Source organism: Pristis pectinata, chromosome 1 (genome assembly GCF_009764475.1).
Source record: "Pristis pectinata isolate sPriPec2 chromosome 1, sPriPec2.1.pri, whole genome shotgun sequence".
Lineage (NCBI taxonomy): Eukaryota > Metazoa > Chordata > Chondrichthyes > Rhinopristiformes > Pristidae > Pristis > Pristis pectinata.
Window position 1 is genome coordinate 52,463,989 of NC_067405.1, and position 19,952 is coordinate 52,483,940.

General features: G+C 37.9%; 1 protein-coding gene across 2 annotated transcripts in view; it reads left to right on the top strand.

Moving 5' to 3' along the window:
* itgav (integrin, alpha V) overlaps positions 1-19,579 on the top strand; it is a 76,622-nt gene extending 57,043 nt beyond the window's left edge. For both annotated transcript variants that reach the window (XM_052030793.1, XM_052030802.1), the window contains exons 17-30: positions 1,821-1,975; positions 2,772-2,909; positions 3,775-3,842; positions 5,463-5,610; positions 7,001-7,093; positions 7,858-7,937; positions 8,965-9,045; positions 10,927-11,026; positions 12,323-12,481; positions 13,637-13,744; positions 14,460-14,573; positions 14,951-15,052; positions 15,132-15,254; positions 18,306-19,579. In XM_052030793.1, coding sequence (XP_051886753.1) covers positions 1,821-1,975; positions 2,772-2,909; positions 3,775-3,842; positions 5,463-5,610; positions 7,001-7,093; positions 7,858-7,937; positions 8,965-9,045; positions 10,927-11,026; positions 12,323-12,481; positions 13,637-13,744; positions 14,460-14,573; positions 14,951-15,052; positions 15,132-15,254; positions 18,306-18,407 — 1,571 coding nt within the window. In that variant the 3' untranslated portion in view covers positions 18,408-19,579. The remainder of the gene's footprint in view (positions 1-1,820; positions 1,976-2,771; positions 2,910-3,774; positions 3,843-5,462; positions 5,611-7,000; positions 7,094-7,857; positions 7,938-8,964; positions 9,046-10,926; positions 11,027-12,322; positions 12,482-13,636; positions 13,745-14,459; positions 14,574-14,950; positions 15,053-15,131; positions 15,255-18,305) is intronic.
* The last annotated feature ends 373 nt before the right edge of the window (positions 19,580-19,952 follow it).

Here is a 19,952-nt window from a genome sequence, read left to right on the forward strand (position 1 = left end):
AGTATACATTTAATCTAGGTGAAGAAAGATGTTCTGAATTATTTTGTTAGGCTCTGGTTTTTTTGTTTAAATGCTGATCTGTTTATATGCAAAATTTCCTTTTAATGTTCTGATGTATACTGAAGAGATGTCCAGAACACTTTGGATTCAATTGATATTTGCAAAAATTATTGTACAATGAGCATTAATTTTGCTACTTGGTATTTTTGGTGTTCTGGTGCTAAATCTTGCACTCGGATTTTTTTATGAGATCAGTGTTTCTTGTGAGTGTTTGGAAGAGAATTCAGCACATCATGGTACACCTGAAACATTATTCCTAGTGTCCCATGCAGAGGAGTTCTCTTGTTTTTATGCCCTGAATGTTTGTCATTGCCAGTGTGTGATGGTGCCATCCATTGATGGGAAGGTACCACTGCAGTTATTATATCCATAGGCTCAGTTTAATGTAATAGAGCACTATTATATTTTTTGGAAAGACCTGATTTGCACTGTAATCTACTTTCAATGGCCACTCAAAATAAATGTGTTTTATTTTAGCTGCATCAGACCAGATACAGATATTTTTAGTAAAATGCCATGGCTCTTCTGCTCCACTCATCACATCTCTGGTACTCTTTTCTACCATGTGAATGACCCATGTGGTTTAACAAAAATATGCTTAAACGTATCTCTGGTGAGGAGAAAGTGTTTTTATTTGAATTGTCCAATTAAACTTGGAGCCTGTGGAGTAGCTGTATCAGGCCGTGTGCTGCACATTACTGTTTCAGAGTACTGGAGCCACTTCCTGAATGAACTATTCCAAATGAAATCCCATTCTTCAATCAATCAAGATTGGTAAATTAACACCACAAGCACTAGAGCGTAGGCAACCAGAAACTTGGCTGGAAAAAGCAAACCTCACAGGGCAGCCAGAACGGTGAGCGTGGGCAGACAGCTGGACAAGACCGAAGCAGACTTCACGGGGCTGCAGGACCAGAGAGTGGGTGGGCTGGATGGACCCATCTGTGGTACAGATGTAATCTGCAGACTGTTGCTGTGCATCATGTGTGTAAAGTTTCTGCCATGCCAGGCTGCAGCCAGTCAGTTCAATGGTGGCTATCTCACCACTGCCCCTGCCCCTGCCCCCTCCTAAGATAGTGACCTGAAGAACTTGCATGTAAATTCTATCATTGTCCTGTGTTTTAGAAGTTGAACAAGTTTTTCATCTGTGAGTTCAAACAAGTGTTGGCCAGTTAATTAATAGTGGAGGATATTACACTTTGACTTGCATGCAGAGTTCACTTTCTTTCCATGATCAGAGACACTGAAGCTCCTTTGTGTTCCTCTACATCCGTTTTAACTTCTGTCCAGCTAACTCAGCACAGTTTGGAATTTAATCTTTGACCTTTCCTATTCTGTATAACCTTTTGCTTTGCTGGAAGAAATGTCTGCAAAGAATCTCAAAACACTGCATCAATCCAAATTGAGTTTAATTTTCTACATAATGCTACCTCTTTGCTTCTGAAATGTCCCCTTTGTAATTTCATTTTCCTTCCTGTTCAGGACCATCTTTTTCCTCTGCATTATAAAGTGCTCTAAAGATGTCTACTTGTATTGATAAAGATTGTAGATGTGACGGTGTTTCTGCAGTAAGTGTCTTTATGCACAGAGTCGCTGGGGAAACTTCATTTTTATTAATGAACACCACTTCTTATTTATTTACACAATGATAATTGAGCTCCTAGTCACATTGCAAAGGTATGTTTCATCGCCAGTGTTTGAAGAACTTTTTTTCTAATTGATTTGCTGAATATTATTTTCCTTCCTTGGGATATTTGCAGATTTTAATGTGGAATTACAGCTGGATAAACTAAAACAGAAGGGTGCTATCAAGAGAGCTATGTTTCTTCACAGTTCTCTTTCTTCTTATGAGAAGAAAATGCAAGTGGAAAATAATCGAAGAAAAGTTTGTGAAGAATTGCAAGCCTATCTGAGAGTATGTATTTACTTTTTGGACTCTTTTCCTCTTGAAATAATATTTTATTTATTTATTTTCAGAGTAAGGTTCTTGCTCTCCTTTTCTTAGTCCCCTCGAGGTATATGCCATCCTTGGCTAAGATGGTTGACAGATTGCTGTTGCCCTCTTGCCATGCCAGTGCTGTTCTAGTGTAAGTGGTGTAAGATAGCTGTCTGTTGTTTCTTCCATGTATTACCGCTTTCAACATGTGTAGCGTACATTTTGTTTTATTCTTTAGCTGTGCTGCTTTTATTTAAATTGTCAATGGGAACAAATTCAAGCACCAATATTCTTTAAAGAAATTAAAAAGGTCTGTTGTAAAGCATTTGAATAGGCTTGTATTTGATCTAGCGGGTCTGAAAATATGTTTAATTTCAGCTAGTGCAATCTCACATGCCAACAGGTGCTTTAATCTATTGTTGCATAAATCTTTGTGGTGTTGCTTTTATTTTCTAGTCATTGCTAAGTTGAAGTTTTACTTCTGGTATCAGGTTAACATATCATTGTTAACATTATTACTGGGCCTGCCTGCCACTGTATTAACAGTTTGCCATAGTGATGATGGATCACCCGAATGGATTTGTGCAGTAAAACACTTTATCTCCTTTTATGGTGATGGTCATAAATTGTAATCCCTAGTCTCTGAAATTTAGAAATGGGTTTGTTTACTGTGGATTATGTAATGTGTTGTGCTTTTTTGTCATTAATCCACTTGTAGGAATTTTAAGATTGAAGCACATAAAATTTACAATGCAGTGTTTATCTTCTTTTACAGGATGAAACAGAGTTTAGAGACAAATTAAATAAAATTGCTATCTACATGAAATACAGCCTAGATTTAACTACTGCAACAGAGAAAAATGGATTGCAACCAATCCTCAACCAATTTACTCCAGATAATATCACCAAACAGGTTAGTAATCTACACATATTTTTCATTTTTTGAACTGAGTTGCACTTGGCTAATGGTCTGCACGTCAGATATTTTTTCGTGGTTTTAAAATGCTAAGTACTGCTAAAATTAACTTCTATCCCTTCAATTTATTTATCTCTGTCCCTTTTTCTCCAAGCCCTCCAAATACTTAGGCCATGGACCATTCCCTGGCCATTAAAGCAGGTAAGGAACCTGTTCTACCCATCCATCATTTGTAAACAGCCTCATTTTGGGAGATGGACAAGAGCAGCCTTGTTGGTTGCCTTTCAAATTTTTCTTCCCGGTTGGCAGTGGAAGCTTTCAACTCATTATTTATGCTTCATTGCCCACCCCCATTGATCATTTCAGTCGGTACCTTAGATCGGGACCACCTTGTCATCTGAAATGAATGCATTTTTGCTGTTTTCATCGTTTTGGTTTGCATATCTGGATCCACTTCAGCAGATTTCTTGTCTAAAATATTTAACAATCCTCAAGAACTGATGGTTCAGCTTGCACTAAAACATGTTTTTGCACGATTTTGAGTGCTGTGATCAAAACACAGATTGTACAAGGGCTTGAACTAACAGTTTTTCTGACAGTTCATCCTGATGCTGTGCCTGTCACAGTGACAGTTACAATGCAGAGTCTGTGCTTTATGAAGTGCTACATAGCAAGTTTTCTCAAACTCTTCTCTTCTAGGTTTAGCACAGAAATTAACTTTTTTTTAAATTTCTGATGACAGTGTTTGTTCTAGAGTCAAGTTGTATTCTGGGGGCTGGATGGTAAATCAGCCAACCTACCTGCTCTATTTATTTATCAGCATTTTGATTTATGCTTTATTTTTAACCTTCCTCTCCTGCAGGCACACATTTTAGTGGATTGTGGAGATGACGACATCTGCAAACCTGATCTGAAGCTCTCCGTGGAAGGGTATGTTCAAATAGACTGTGTCCAGCAATTGCCCTGATTTCCTGCTTAGAATTTTTGTTAAATTGGCTCCATCAACAATTTTTTTATAAATGGTTTGCACAATGGCATCCTGTGGATTTCAGAAATCTGAAATAAGAACACAAGTTACTGGAAATACTCAGCAAGTTAAGCAGCATGTGTGGAGCAAAAAAAGCAGTGAACTTTTCAGGTCACACACATAGATTTTTCTTCCCCAAATTACACCAGCTGCAGACTAGACTGATCTGTTGAGAAATGCCAATAATATATGCCCCTGAGAACATCAGCAGGTTTGGGACTCCCTTACAAATACGGTTGTCCGGAACTTGCTGTCTGGGCTGTGACGGTGATTTCAGGTGTCAACCGCATTGGACACCTAAGTGGAGTCTAGCTGGGAAGCACAAACCATCTGAATTCTTGTTGAGCCTGGCACAGCAATAGCAAGCCTATTCATTTGAATGGAGCAGGCCAGTTCTTGAAAATGACAAAGATAAAGTCATTCTTCCTGAAGAAAAACCTGATGATGCTGGAGGAACTCAGCAGGCCAGGCAGCATCCGTGGAGAAAAGTAGGCGGTCAACATTTCGGGTCAGGACCCTCCTTCAGGACTGAAGATAGGAAAAGGGGAAGCCCAATATATACGAGGGAAAAGCAGAGCAGTGATAATAGGTGGATAGAAGTGGGGAGGCAGGGTGGGCACAGGGTGGTGATAGGTAGATGCAGGTAAGAGATAGTGATAGGCAGGTGTGGGGGAGGAGGGGAGAGCAGATCCACTGGAGGATGGGTCAAAGGTAAGGAGAGAAAGGAAAAAATAGGGTTTTTTCATCTAGATTCCAACATCTGCAGTCCTTTGTTTCTCAAGTCATTCTTCCTTCCAGCTAGTATTAATTATTTGTGCTTTTTAGTGATTTTACACTTTCTTTCATTATTTTGTTTTAAAAAAAAATTGTAATTGCTTCATTTTTTTTAGTGTTTGAATGCATCCAGGACATTCAGACGTATACAAAAGCCTTGACATCTTTGGCAGTCAACAAACTGACAACAATGACTTTGCCAGCCACAAAGGATTTTCAGATATTCTGTGGGATGACTTGCTCTATAGACAGCACTTGGGCTTTGGTTGACTCAATGAGTCACATCAGTCCATAAGGCCTTCCACTTTAGTAAATTCACATTGCTAGATTGGCCAAAGACAGCTTTGAAGTTTTTATATGTCAGTGGTAGGCAGCTGTGGAGAGCTGCGGTCTGCAGATTCCAAGCCAAGTTATGGCATTAACATCCTATTTTACCTTGCACTATCATCCCTTTGTGTCATTCAATCTCTCTTGCCTTCCAGACCGTGACAGACTTTTTTCTTATCTCCATCCCTTTCCCCTTTCTCTGCATCTTAAAACGTGTTTATCTCGAACTTCTCCAGTATTAAATGTTAACTTTTGAAATGTTAACTGCTTCTGTCTTCACGGATGCAGGCGGACCTGTTGATTATTTCCGACATCTACTGTTTTTATTTCAACAGTTCTAACAGTTTTAACTTGCTTTGAATGTGAATTACTTGAGGCTCTCGATGTAAAATATATTTACCTGTGACTCATTTCATCTTCAGGGATCGAAAGCAGCTGTACATTGGGGATGATAATCCCTTAACCCTGATTGTGAATGCACAGAATGAAGGTGAGGGAGCCTATGAAGCTGAATTACACATTGAGCTACCACCACAAGCAGATTATGTTGGGGTTGTTCGCAACAATAAGGTAGGCATTTTGAACTTTATACATTGAAGTTGTACCCCTTGTAAAGCTAACACTAAATAGTATAAATTGTGCTGTTCCACCCAGGTAAATATTAATAGAAGCTTTTAGCTTGCTTTCTCCACATATTTTGATAAAATGTAAAAGAGAAATGACTCCAATCAGCATTGGGGCAGGCGTCAAAGTTCTTAAGAATATGTAAAGTGATGCTCATGGTTTTTAAAATAGCTTTTACAGTTACAGTTCTAAAAATTGATGGGCAGTTAGTGCAATAGTTTAAATATACAGATTTTATAGCAGCATTTTATTATTTTAAAATTAAACCTTGATTATTTGACACAAAAGTGGACATGTTGCTTAAAACACAGTATATAGTGGGAAACAGACTATCAACCTGAAATGTTAACTATCATCAGAGCTGGAAAATGTTAGAGAAATACATTTAAAGATACAAAGAAGTATTAATTTCAAGGAGACCATTTAGGCCATCTGAAATTGAGGTAAGGAATAGTTAAAGGAAATAAAATGAATAGCATTCTGTGTGAAGTTATGAGTCTTGTTCAAAAGAATGTCACAGATTGAAAATGCAAACCTAAAAAAACACACTTTCAATATTTTAATCAAGTGCCATTTGATGCATCTTTTTTAAAACCATAAAATTTAAATTTACTAGTAAAAAAAACTATAAGTGTAACTTGAGCTGCTTCAATGGTATCCACTAACCAAAATTGAGTCAATACTGGAAGGTAATTTTTGGAAGCGTGACCGTGAAGTTTAAATATAAGAGAATGGTATCAAATGCTAAATCAGAATAAATTAGCCTCTTGGCTACATTCCCTTTGTCAAGTGTAGTATAAGAGTTATTGGAAGTCCAGGCTGATCTGCAATTTAAGTAACAAAAATAACTAGATAAGGAAATGTCACTGGAAATCTGGAAAAATATGATTCCTTGTATTGAATGCAAAATAAAGATTACATTTGACCACCACCAGTAATGATTAATCAATAGCTCTCCTGTGCTGGTAAAGTTTGCACCTAATTTCAGTTTGGGTAGAGCTTCACTGAAACAGAAGGTTAGAGGACTCAAATGGAAGTGAAAAGAAACCAATTATCTTCACTCTATTGGTCATTTGAACTTGGGCTTCACTCTATTATTTCCGTGTGAAATAATTAAGAGAACCCATCTCTCTGGGAAATATTATTTTCTTTCACATCAACTTGAGTTCCTGGACTATGCTGATGTCCATGTGGGAACAACTTGCCTGATAGATAAATTATATAATTATGATTGATGGAGCAGAATCTAAACACTTTTTTTGTGGTGTTGACACTGGTTAATTCCTCAAATACAGCTTGTGCTAAAAGCTCTTGGTGTATCTGCTTTATTTTTCAGAGTCTTGCCAGATTGTCCTGTGCTTACAAGACAGAAAATCAAACCCGGTTGGTAGTTTGTGATCTTGGAAACCCCATGAAAGCAGGAACAAATGTAAGGAAACTAATTTTGATATTTGAAGAGATGATTATTTAGAAATATACACCGCTGAAACAGGCTTTCCGGCCCATCAAGTTTGTGCTACCATCAGCCACCCACTTTGCACTAATCCTACATTAATCCTTTTTTTTACTCTTCCCACATTCTCATCAACTGTCTCCAGATTTCTACCACTCACTTGCACAGTAAGGGTAATTTACAATGGCCAGTTAACCTACCAAGCTCACGTCTTTGGGATGTTGAAGGAAACCCACGTGGTCATGGAGAGAATGCACAAACTCTACACAGACAGCACTCAAGGTCCAGATGAAACCAGGGTTTCTGGTGCTGTGAGGCAGTAGCTATACTTGCTGCACCACTCTGCCACCCCTACTTCTAGAGAGGAACAACTTGAGCCTTTTTGTGGTAGCTCTCCTTGGACAGGACTGCCAGAATCTGACCACAAAGTAGCAGCACTCAGCCTCTCCAGGCCTTCTCTGTGAGTCTTTGGACACCAAATCTAACCAGACTTGTAGAAGAGAAAAATGTTAGTAGACCGGTTGGGCTGTTTTAGTATTTTTTTTTCCTTGTTTGCTTAGTTGCATGTTAAGTTGCTGCATATGTGTTAGTACAGAGAGAGTGGTAGAGACTGGGCACAGTATGTTTCCAAGCAGCTTTTGAGTCCAGTTACCAGGAGATAAGCAGAAGAGTCCAGAGCCTGGTGCGTTACACTGAAGAGCTGAAGAATCCAGAATTTACTTTTGTAACTTCTTCTACAGCTCTTGGCTGGTCTGAGATTCAGCGTACACAAGTTGCAAGAGGCCGAAGCAGTTGTTACCTTTGACCTGCAAATTAAAAGGTAGGTTTTAGTCTTTGCCAAAATTGGTGAATCGAAGGCTTGCTCTGGTGTTAGAATTACTTATACTTCACATTGTTGCAATTATCTCAAAGCCTTGCAGACCAAATAATTTGTACAGTGCGATGAAAATATTGCCTGGCCTGGGAAGAGTCTGCATCCTGCTGACCCAGCTGAAGGCAATTTTAATTCCACACCACCGCCTCTCCACCAACCACCCACCCCACCTCTTTTCCCCCCCCCCCCCCCCCCCCCCTTCCCTGGGAATGCATCAGCTTTGTATTGATTGCCAGGATGAAGGAATAGTTGTAAAGTGATAGGAAAGTATGCAGCATAGTACAGGAAGTAACAAAGGATTATAGACGAAATGAGTACCCAAGACTCTGGTAGATGGAGTTTGAAGTGGAAATGTGCAAGGATAGCCATTTTAGATATGAGAAAGAGAGTTCACAATGTTTATATAATGGTGATCAACTCTGAGCTGTCCACATACACGGTTAAGAAGTGCTCCTTCACGTGAACAAAGACACGATTAGATCCTCTTTGGAGTTTGATTCTGGGTTGGATTGCACTGTTTGCATTCTCTGTTCATGATCGTCAGCCTGCTGAACTCTCCTGCCACAATAAATTTTAGCAGTCGCATGGCTCCCAAAGCACTGTGGTGAGGCACAGTGGATCACGAGAGCAATAGAACACATGTAGCAAGTACTAAAGCACTGTCCATGGATGGGCTCCTGACAGCTTGTGCAGTCAGGAGACTGTTTCACTGATGATTAGAGACTTTTAGAAATAAGTGGAGGTGAATAAAAAAAAGAAAATAGTTCAAATAATATTAATATTATTAATTATTGTTAATTACTTCATAGCATAAATATACATGACATAAAAGAAAGTAAAACTTCACTGAATGCACCTTTTTAAGTGAAGATTGACTACCCTATTTTAATGAGTCAAACAGTAGTGACAAATGAACAATGATTTGAGTAATTTGATGTTTTCTGTAACTTATCACCTTTCATTTATTTTGCAGTTCCAACATACACAATGGGGAGAGTGAAATGGTGTCCTATGCAGTTGACATTACTGTCCTGGCTCAAGTTGATATCAGAGGGTAATTATTAAAAATTTAAACATTAATATCAGCTGGTATTATGCCTGATTCTAAGTCATTCCCAAAGTTGGGGGAATGGTGGATGGCATAAATAATTAATATAGGATTAATAACTTTGCAACATATTGGAAGAAACTGCAGTAATTTCTTTTAACAGGAGAGTGTGCAATCAGAATGCAAAGCACTTGGAAGTGAATAGGCTGTTACTATGCATCAGTCTGATTTTTTTCTTTGTTTATTAAATTCCCAGGAATGGAAAAACATGCATAATGATTAGCTGATTCAATACTGAAATTTTTGTAATTTTTTTTCCTGAAGTTGAGTTTTCCCATATCATTGATTAAATTTGCACCGAAGGTCATGTCATTCACAGGTTGGCATGCCAATATTTAATAGTTGATTAGTGGTATGTTGCTCATTGGAAGGTGCATGGATGTCCACCATGATCTGCATTCCCTCTAGTGCACACACTAAAACTATAAGGTCAAGTTTATTTTAATGATAGGACATTGACTTGAAATAGAGTCATAGAGGGAAACAACGTGGAAATGATGACAGTATTACAACACAAAGTTGAGCTGTAGTGAGATTTTCAACCTTGTTGTCTTTTTAAAACAACATCTTTTAATTACTCACAAGAAAACCCAGTTCTATTAGTCCAGTTTATTCTGAAGCTAAACAACTTAAAGGACCAACATTAAAACTGTATTCTTTGTTCTTGGAGACCTATGACTTCCAACATATCTTGACTTTCACGCCCAAGGTTACTCTCAGCTTCCTATCCTTGTGATCATTTCAGGGTGCTGCTAACTGCTGCCACTTCTCTATTTGCTTCTCATTGTTGCATTAGGGAGGTCATTCAAATCATATTCAATGAGAAAAGGCTTCATTTACTTCTCCTTCAGCTCTAAAGGAAGCTGAGTAGGCAGTAGTATTTTACTATGGTGCTGGCTTCTCCAAAGGACAGGCATTCATAGACTACAGCCATGTTGGCCCTTTTAAATAGTGTGGTGTCAGCAGGAAATGGGTTAGTAGAGTCTGGTATTCCTGTGAGTAAATAAAAAATGTTTTTTTTTCAGGACCAGTGAGCTTGAAATGGTTGCTAGGGAGAATGAAAATCCAGCTGAGGAAGGGACTCTAAGCTGCCCAAAAAATGTTCACAGAATTGCTCTACTCCTATCAATTTTCAAAAACAGTCTTGAGAGCCTCTTGTCAAGAGCACCTGGTTGTGGACGTGGAGGATCTCCGTGGTCCTCCTCGAGCAAAGAACATGCCTCTTATGCCCAATGTTTTTCATCAGTCTCTCCAAGTCCCTCTGATCCTGTGGGAGCATTCCCCCACCTGCTTTCATTATTACAGCATCCAGTCTTTCAGTAGCAAAACTGAAAGAGTTGTTTTTGTATTATATTTACCTTTTGAGTTGTCTGCAAAGATCACACCTGCTAGGCTACAGGCTGACAGCTGTGAGAACTATAACTCATCAGTAGGGAATGCAGTACTGAAGCCAGCACTGTCAACTTGCAGCATGGCAATGGACAGTGTTGCTCTGCGAACCTTGTTAATTGAAGTCTTTCCTCTTTATAATGACTTCCATAAACCGAGTTGGAGTAGCACGCAAAGCTATTTTAGTGCCATAGAGAAAGCATGGGACAATTTTTGTGCCCTTGTTTCTTTCTGCCATTTTGCAATAAAATGTCAAAGTTGGATTTCTGATCCCATCTCTTATGCTCCAAACAATGTCATGATTATATTGTTAATGTTGCACAACAGTGTGGGTAGGTGAATAGAGTTTGTTGTAAGTTTGTTAATTAAACAGTATGATTGTTGCATGCAGTGCTATATTCTTTCCCACTCTGATTTTTTTTTTGATTATTTGGCTAGTGTTTCTTCTCCTGATCAGCTGTTTTTACCCATTGCAAACTGGAAGGAAGACCCTCAGAGTGAGGAGGAATTGGGTCCATTAGTTATGCATGTCTATGAGGTTGGTGCTGATTTGTTCTTTAGAATGCTGTGTTTTGTCTGTTCTTGGGCATAATATTGCTGCTTTATCCTGAATTTCTGTTTCATATTGGATTCATTATTTATAATCATTAAGGACAAAAATTGCAAAATGCAAAGTATTTACCCTTTCCATGAATATGTGAAAGAAGTCTTGTTCTTCAAATGAACTTTAGTGGTTGCTGCACCGTGAGTGGTTGCAATTCAGACTTTCTTCTGACTCTGATCTTCACAGCTGAAAGGCAGTTTCTGCAGGCAGACCAAAATTCTCCAATGAACTGAAAGCTGCTCTCTTTTAGATGGCCGAGTACTGAAATCTTCATTGGATTAACTGCTTCATTAAGAATTGTTTTTCATATTAAATTCATTCTGGATGTTGGCAAGGCCAGAATTTATTTCTGATTAATAATTGCCATTAGAAATGGTGTTGTATGGCTTTCCTTAGAGCTATGAGGAAAAACTGTTCATGGAAAATTGTTCTTAGGGTAGGAATGCCCACTTAAAATTGTAGGGAAGTAAGTACCCACAATAATTAGTTTTGAATGTTTATTTATCTTTAATATTCATGAATTTATGGATATGACAAAAGAGTAATAGACTGGGAATAAATATCTAACTCTTTCTGAAAAGTCCCAGGGAAGATGAGCCAAATCACTTTCTGTGATGTAAAATTCTGTCCTCCTCCCCAGTTCCAAGGTTGTTTATGTTGTTCTAAATGATCTAAGACTTGCAGGGAAGGTGACGGGTATAAACAAGACCCAAGATAAAGAACAGGTCTGGTTTATTGGAAACACAGGCTCAAGAAGACTGCAGCAGTAACGGATTTGAAATAAAAGCTACCAACTGAGAATCTTTCCATCCAGTGAAGGGTAGTGTAAATATTAGTTTGAAATGCAACTATGTCAGCATGACCTGGAGGGACAACCATGATGAACAAATTTGGGGAAACAGAAGTAACTCCTGGCATTTGGAAGGATTAATTTGGTAGGACCCTTTACATGCCTTGGAGTTCATCAGAATGCAGTTGTAGTCTCTATGATGGAAGCATTACAAGAGTGTAGATCATAATCAACATATAATAGGGCGAGAGTGTGTTGTGAAGAGAAAAGTGGCTGATAGAAGTTGTCTTTTAAATAATTTTACAGCGTGGCCTACAATGGCGTGCTAAACAGGGTGGATCACAAGAGGTCATGTTTGACAGTCTGTCACAGTTAACATAATTTCTAATTATTGCTAATATGAAAACACAAAATGTTGACCAAATATCTCTCTTTTGAAGTTACGAAACAATGGACCAAGTGCTTTCAGCAAAGCTATATTGGATCTGCAATGGCCCTACAAGTTTAAGGACAACTTCTTGTTGTACGTAATGGAATACACAGCTGAGGGTCCTATGAATTGTACTTCAGACACAATCGTCAACCCATTGAATTTAAAGGTAGATATTTGCATTTATCAGTTCTAGTAAGCACTGCAATTTTATTTTTAATGTATTTGTCTTTTGGGGTAAGATCGCGTGACCTAATTGTATTGAGAAAAATACTGTGGCTGCAACTATTAAGGTTTGTATCTTGAAGGTTCCTGAGACATTGCTGCTGTTGCCTCCTTGAACTTCCTTCTGCAAATTTTATCCTCAATCTCAAGTAATCTTTGGGGGTGAAAGGAGTTCACAATGAGGTCACTTGCAAAGTGCTCTCTCGTGGATAGTATTTTTTGCAGTTGCACCCATTTGAGTAAGTGGTAAGTGTTCAGTCACATTCTTGCTGAACTTTGTGGATGATCGAGGGCTTTGAGGAGTTGGGAAGTGAACCATTCATTAGAGCATACAGGCCATAGCCCTCTCCTACAGCCACAGTGAACACCCTCAAAACAGTGATAATGGAGGATCTGATGGTTATCTTGTAAAGGAACTTGGTATGTTTATAAGTGTTTTGCAAACACTTTACCCTTTTCGCTTGCATTGCATGCTGGCCTTCACCATGGTTGAGTATGGCGATATATATGAATTCCCCTCTTGTTATCAACTGAGTAAATGCCTTCTGCCAATCTCTGTGGATTTGGTAGGACAGGAGAGCTTTTGTCTAACCAGTTTGGTTGTCAGACTACTTGTCTCGAGTTTTTTTATGATGTTTAATATACCAGTGTATCTTCATTAGGGTTGTGCATTATTCTTGGGTGTGCATGGTACTGCTCCTGACATCTTTGTATTCTGCACTGAACCAATTGTTTTTTTACTAGTTTGATTATCAGCAGAATGAGCAATTTTGCACATGATCAGAATACAATATTCTACAGTTCAATTTCCCACAGCATTGCAGATGGATAGTTAAGAAGAGATTGATATTATAAGCACAGAAGTTGGTACTCACAAAATTGGCATATTAAAGTACAGATGTTGATGTGAAACTGAGGGATAGGTCTACTTTATGCAGTAATTTTTGCTATAATTGGTAGATGTTGAAATATACAAATTTGGCAGGAATTTGTTATTATGAAAAAAGGATTTATAGCAAATTAAATGCGAGTGTAGTATGTTAGTGATAAATGGATATTTTAAGAAATATTTATGACCTTTTTATTATTTTTATTGTAGATTGCAGGTTCTAAGACAAACCAGTCGTCATCTACAACTGCAGGTCCAGAAACTCGACGCCAAAGAAAACGCAGAAATACAAATGAGTTGGAGGGGATTCAAGTGCTGGTATGTATCCAGTAGAACCAATGCTTGATTCTGGTTTGTTCAAAAACTCCTTTCACAAAGCCTTTCAACTAGGAATTGCAGTTGGTTTAAAAAGGAATGTTGAGAGGCAAGTTGTGTCAGGGGTTTGGAAGAAACTTGTATCTTAAGTATATACTTAGTCTAATTCTATTTTAAATCCAGTTTTCCGGTCCTCTACAGTTCAAGTGATGGGAAACTGAGCATGAAGTATCTAATTTCCAAAATGTCTTTTCTCTTCCAAAAGTGTTTATCTGCAGCAGATTTTGATTCCACATGTACAGTCAATGATTCAGACTAGACAACAATTGTTAGCAAGCTACCAAATCAAGGGGCAATGCGGCTTGCATTTGTACATCCCTTTCTAAAGCATCAGTGAACGTGAATGGAAGCTTGGCAGTTTTACTTCTGATAAATCAGGCTTTACTAATTTATTTTATAAATCCCTCTGTGGATGCTGCAGATATAAATCAGTATTGAAACTGCAAGTTTTGTTAAAACTATATTGTGGCATTTTCCATTTTTAATAAGACACATTGCAAAATGCTGAAATTGATTCTTTAATTCACAAATATTAACAATGTAGTTGGGGAAAATAAATATGCTTCAAAATGTCCTAAGCTTCCCACAATGTGCCTCATTTGTCGAACAAATTTAAGAGAACATGTGTCAATGGATTCAAATGTGTTAATTCCCATAGGAATGCGGTACTGTAGAATGTATGAAAATAAACTGCCAAATTGGTACACTGGAAAGGGGCAAGAGTGTAGTTCTGCACATCAGGTCACGACTATGGGCTGAAACGTTCATGCAGGTGAGTAGTAGAAAGTTTTTGAAATGTACAGCAACTTCTGCATAAACCTAGTTCCATTTGTTATTTAAGTTGAGTTTAATGTCATGTGCACAAGTATGGTGAGGTCCAGGTATAATGAAAAACTTGTAGCAGCATCACAGGCACGTAGGTACAGACAACACAGAATATAAATTGTACATAAATTACACAAGACGGTGAAGAGCCAGAAAAACCATTCTGTATAGTTGTTGTTACAGGGGGTATTTCATGAGATAACCAGTGACTTTAAAATGGATATGCAAGTTATTGGATGTTATGGAAACTTTCTTGGAGGAGAGAGTTCGGTAGATGAATATATGAAAATAAACAGTCTTTCCTTTTCTTTTTAATGTTACTAGAAAGAGAATCAGTCCTATTCCTTGAATGCTTCAGCGACATACAACGTCATAGAAATGCCATATAAAAATTTCTCTGCTGAACTTCCCTCTGGATTTATTGTGGTAAGTGCCTATTTTAGATCCACCAGTACACTTGAAAATTAAACTTTGTTGTATAACCAGCCTTTTTTTTTAATTGCAGGTCACCACCTTAGTGACTTGGGACAAGCCAACAGCTCCTCACCAGGTGCCATTTTGGGTAATTATATTGGCACTCCTGGCAGGTCTTCTACTTTTAGGTCTCCTGGTACTTATCATGTACAAGGTAAGTGCTACATATGTCCGGGCTTCTGGTTTTAACTAATCTCTGAAAAGTGCGGAGAGGTCACTGGATAATAGACCAATGATTACATTATCTTTCACTCAGTAACCAAAAGGGTAGATGAGGGTAGAGCAGTGGATGTTGTCTATTTGGACTTTAGCAAGGCCTTTGATGAGGTCCCACATGGCAGGCTGGTCCACAAGGTTAAGTCCCATGGAATCCAGGGAGAGCTTGTTAGGTGGATTCAAAATTGGCCTGGTGGTCGGAAGCAGAGGGTGGTGGTTGAAGGTTGTTTCTTGGAATGGAGTCTGGTGACTAGTAGTGTGCTGCAGGAGTCAGTGTTGGGACCCTTGTGCATTCACATCCAAATCATTTGTATAAATAACGAATTACAAGGCTTGATTAGCAAGTTTGCAGATGACACGAAATTAGGAGGTGTTGTTGATAGTGAAGAAGGTTATCGTAGATTACAGGGGGATTTTGATCAGTTAGAGAAGTGGGCTGAGGAGTGGTAAATGGATTTCAATATAGATAAGTGTGAGGTGATGCATTTTGGAAAGTCAAACTAGCATGGGACTTATACTATGAACAGTAGGGCACTAGGGAGTGTAACGGAACAGAGGGACCTAGGAGCACAAGTGCATAGTTTGTTGAAAGCGGTGTCACGGGTAGACGGTGGTGAAAAAGGCATTTAGCATGTAGGGCTTCAGTCAGGGCATCAAGTATAGGAGTTGGTTTTTATATTATATTCATTTACTAAGAGATCGTTGGATCTACAGTTTTTTTTATATTTTATTGGTCTTTATGATTATCTATGCTATGATTGTTATCCTGATCTCTTTGTATTACATGTATAAATATTGATGCTATATATCAATCTGTATTAATTTGAAAACGAATAAAAAGATTGAAAAAGATAAAGAGTATAGGAGTTGGGACATTGTTGCAGTTGTACAAGTCATTAGTGAGGCTGTACTTGGAGTACTGTGTATAGTTTTGGTCACCCTGTCATAGGAAGGACATGCTTAAACTGGAATGAGTGCAGAAAAGATTTACAAGGATGTTGCCAGGACTAGAGGGCCTGAATTATAGGGAGAGGTTGGCCAGGCAAGTCTTTATTCCTGGGAATGTAGGATAATGAGGGGCAACCTTGGAGAACTGTTGAGAGGCATGGGTAAGGTGGACGCTAACAGTCTTTTTCCCCAGGATAGGGGAGTCTAAAATTAGGGAGCATAGATTTTAGGGTGAGAGGGGAAAGATTTAAAAGGAACCTGAGGGGCAACTTTTTCACCCAGAGCGTGGTGAGTATATGGAATGAGCCGCTCGAGGAAGTGGTTGCGGCAGGTACAAGAGTGTCATTTAAGAAGCACTTGGATAGGTACGTGGAGGGAAGGGGCCTGGGAGGATATGGGCCGAATGCAGGAAATTGGGACTAGCCAGATGGACAACATGGTCGGCATGGACTCGTTGGGCCAAAGGACAATACAACATGGATACAGGCCCTATGACTTGAATGAAAGGTGTGTAATGAAGAAATGCTACCCAAAAGCCTGTCTGTTCTGCAGTTCGGGTTCAATAAATACATGTGTGAATCAAAACATGGAACAAATTTAATAGAAAACAAGATGGTGGAAACAACATTTGAAATTTTGTGGAAGAAATTTTCTTTTCTTATGTCTGTGACAGCAATCTAAAAGGAAAACCAAGGTTTTGGGCGTATGTTTTAATTGTTCTCTTATCATAGCTATCTATCACACTGAAGGTACATTCATTGGTAGATTAATATGATGTTGATTAATGTTACAATATTAATTCATAAACTGAGATTAGAGGGAAATTAAATCCCTCTATGTAGACCATTTAAATTTGCCAGATGAACTTGACCTAGTACATTGAATCTACTAAGGAGAATAATGAACCCATGGAACTAAAATTATAGACAGCCAGGAAATACTGAAATTAGCACTCCAAAAACACAAGAGTGGAAAGTAGAAGAGAGACAAGTGATATTTCTCAACCTGGCGAACCATAGATCTTTGGAAAGAGATGTTGGTTTAATTAGTAACCTGAACATAAAACAGCAGATATATTTAACATGAGCACATTAAAAGACATGCACAAAGTAACATAATTATGTTTGGAATAATAATCCTCTTGAAAGATGAGGTTAAAGCTTCAGGTTTTATTGCTGAGTGCCAGCTGTCACTGGTAAATCTGTGTAAATCCAAACATAGCAGGAATTTATCATCATTATTTAAAAGTCAGTAATTGAGCTTTAATGTTGGGACCTCCTTTTGTGCGCAAAGAAGGTCCCAATATTAAAGCAAAATTATTGATTTTTAGGCAGATTATACTGTTTATGCTTGTACAGGGGACTAGAGTCAGTGATTCTATCTGTGAAACACTTGAATTAAGTGTTTCACAGATAGAATCTGGTGGCTTCCATGAGAGTAAGCATGCAATGAGAGTGTTTTAATAAGACATGGACATTATAAAACTAGGTTGCTTGTAGATAACATTATGATCAGAATCCTCAACTTTACTTAAATCCAAATAGCAAAATGTTCTTGAATTTATTGAGTATTATATTGCAGAAGTGTGATACATTTATCAGATTTTACCCAGTTGCTGGAATGGAAACAGCTTGTGTTTTTCTCTTTGAGATTAAAACAGACTTATTCATTGGTGATATTCTAGCTAACCCCAATTTCCCAAAATTCTTTCTAAAAAAAAACTTTGAATGTTTTCAGTAAATTCATGCTTAGGACTGACTGGAGGTGAAAATCCTTCATCCTACATTTCCTCATCCTTCCTGCATTTTCAGCAGGACCAGAAAATTGGTGTAGGATCCCAGACCTGAAACGTTAACCGTTTCTCCTTCCCCACATGCTGCCTGACCTCCTGAGTGTTTCTAGCACTTTCTGTTTTATTTCCAATTTCCAGCATCTGAGGTTTTTTAGTTGTACATTTGCACTAAATGTGGTATTGTTCAGTGATGCAATTTAAATCGGAAGGACTACAATGTGTTTTTTTTATATATATATATGTACTCAGCTTGGTTTTTTCAAACGGGTCCGACCACCGCGTGAAGATTCCATTGAACGGCAGCAACTTCAGCCACAGGAAATGAATGGAGATGGAACTGCAGAAGCGTAAACGCCACTTGACGTGAAATAAACTGCCCAAACAAACAAACTTAAACCCTGGACTTGAAGTGAACAACCTAACTAACGTGGTATGAAATGAACTGCCAAGAATGCAGTCTGCACTAGCATCTTTATTTGTATTGACATGGTTGTAGGTACAATTGTTGAGCAAGAGCAATATAAATTTAGCTTTGCTGGTTCCTACTGATGTGGTTCATGTATTTCATTGCACTGATTAGCACTTCAAAATCTGCAAAATGCTGCAGGTTTAAATGGTGAAATTCTTGGCCACAGTTGTTGATACACTTGCAGCAACCTGTATTTTTCATTTTAACTTTGGAAGTGCAATATCACGATAGGTTAGTAGATCCTCACTGAAAAGCAAATTATTAAGTCATTTTAGAATAAGACCTCTTAAATGTACTAATTGCTTACATTTGTGATTTAACATCATTTTTGTAATATTACCTGACTGTTGCCAATATACTTGGAGAAAAGAAAATGGTTTTACATTGAGAATGTATATTAAAAAGTTTTGGAATGTGATTTGATTGCCCATATTGGGTGAATAGGGAGTAATGTGGCCTGTAGTTTTGTTGCATTTTATTTTGGTTAACAGTGGAAATTATTGAGCAAATGTACAATGCACTACAGTGAACTATTTTGATACTACTTACTGTGGACTCTTCTTACCGGAAACCTTTCTATTCCTTGGTTGCACTCTATAGCATAACATAACCCAGATTGTCACAGACTTGTGTTATTGCATCGAAAACCTAAATGCAATTCACTGCCCCATCAGATCATCACATAATATTCAGCTCACCCTTTTATTCCTATTCATACAGACTGACCTTTTCCGAGCTGACAACCAAGTTGTATTGCAATTTTTTTTTTAAAGTTGCATACATTTGTGAAATGTAGATAAAGCTGTTTGGTTACTAATGATAACTGTGCTGCATTTAATAAAAAGAAAATACACAAATATTTTCAGAATTCTTTTTGATCAGAATATCAGACAGTCTGTCTCCTTGTAGGTTTTAAAATTTTAAAAAAAGGGAAATGAGTATTTTGGCATGTATCTTTTTAAAATTTTACATTTGTTCTTTTGATAGCTTATATATCTATGGGGTGATTGTATTTCATGGCTTTTTAAAGGGAATAAATGGGTTATGAAGTTCAGAGTCTGCGTCATCCTTTGAAACCATAATCGTTGATTTATGATCATGAACATACATTTTGCAACACAATGGGTGAGGGAGGGAGAGGGTTAAGACCTTATTTGATTATACTAACAATATCTACATTTCCAAACATCATATAACATTATGATTTTGAAGAATAGCTGGAAGGACTGATTTGATGCAAATGGAATAAATCTGTCATGGCTGAGATTTCTTTAGATTCCACAGCCCAAGTGTCAAGTTAGCAGCTGCAAGTTTTCTACAAGGCCAGTGTCAAATCTGCATTTGTCTGTATTACAGAAATGTTAGTGTTATTTTTAAAGTCATTCTGTATATTTGGCATGTGATTGTTGCTACAAATGGTATTGTAC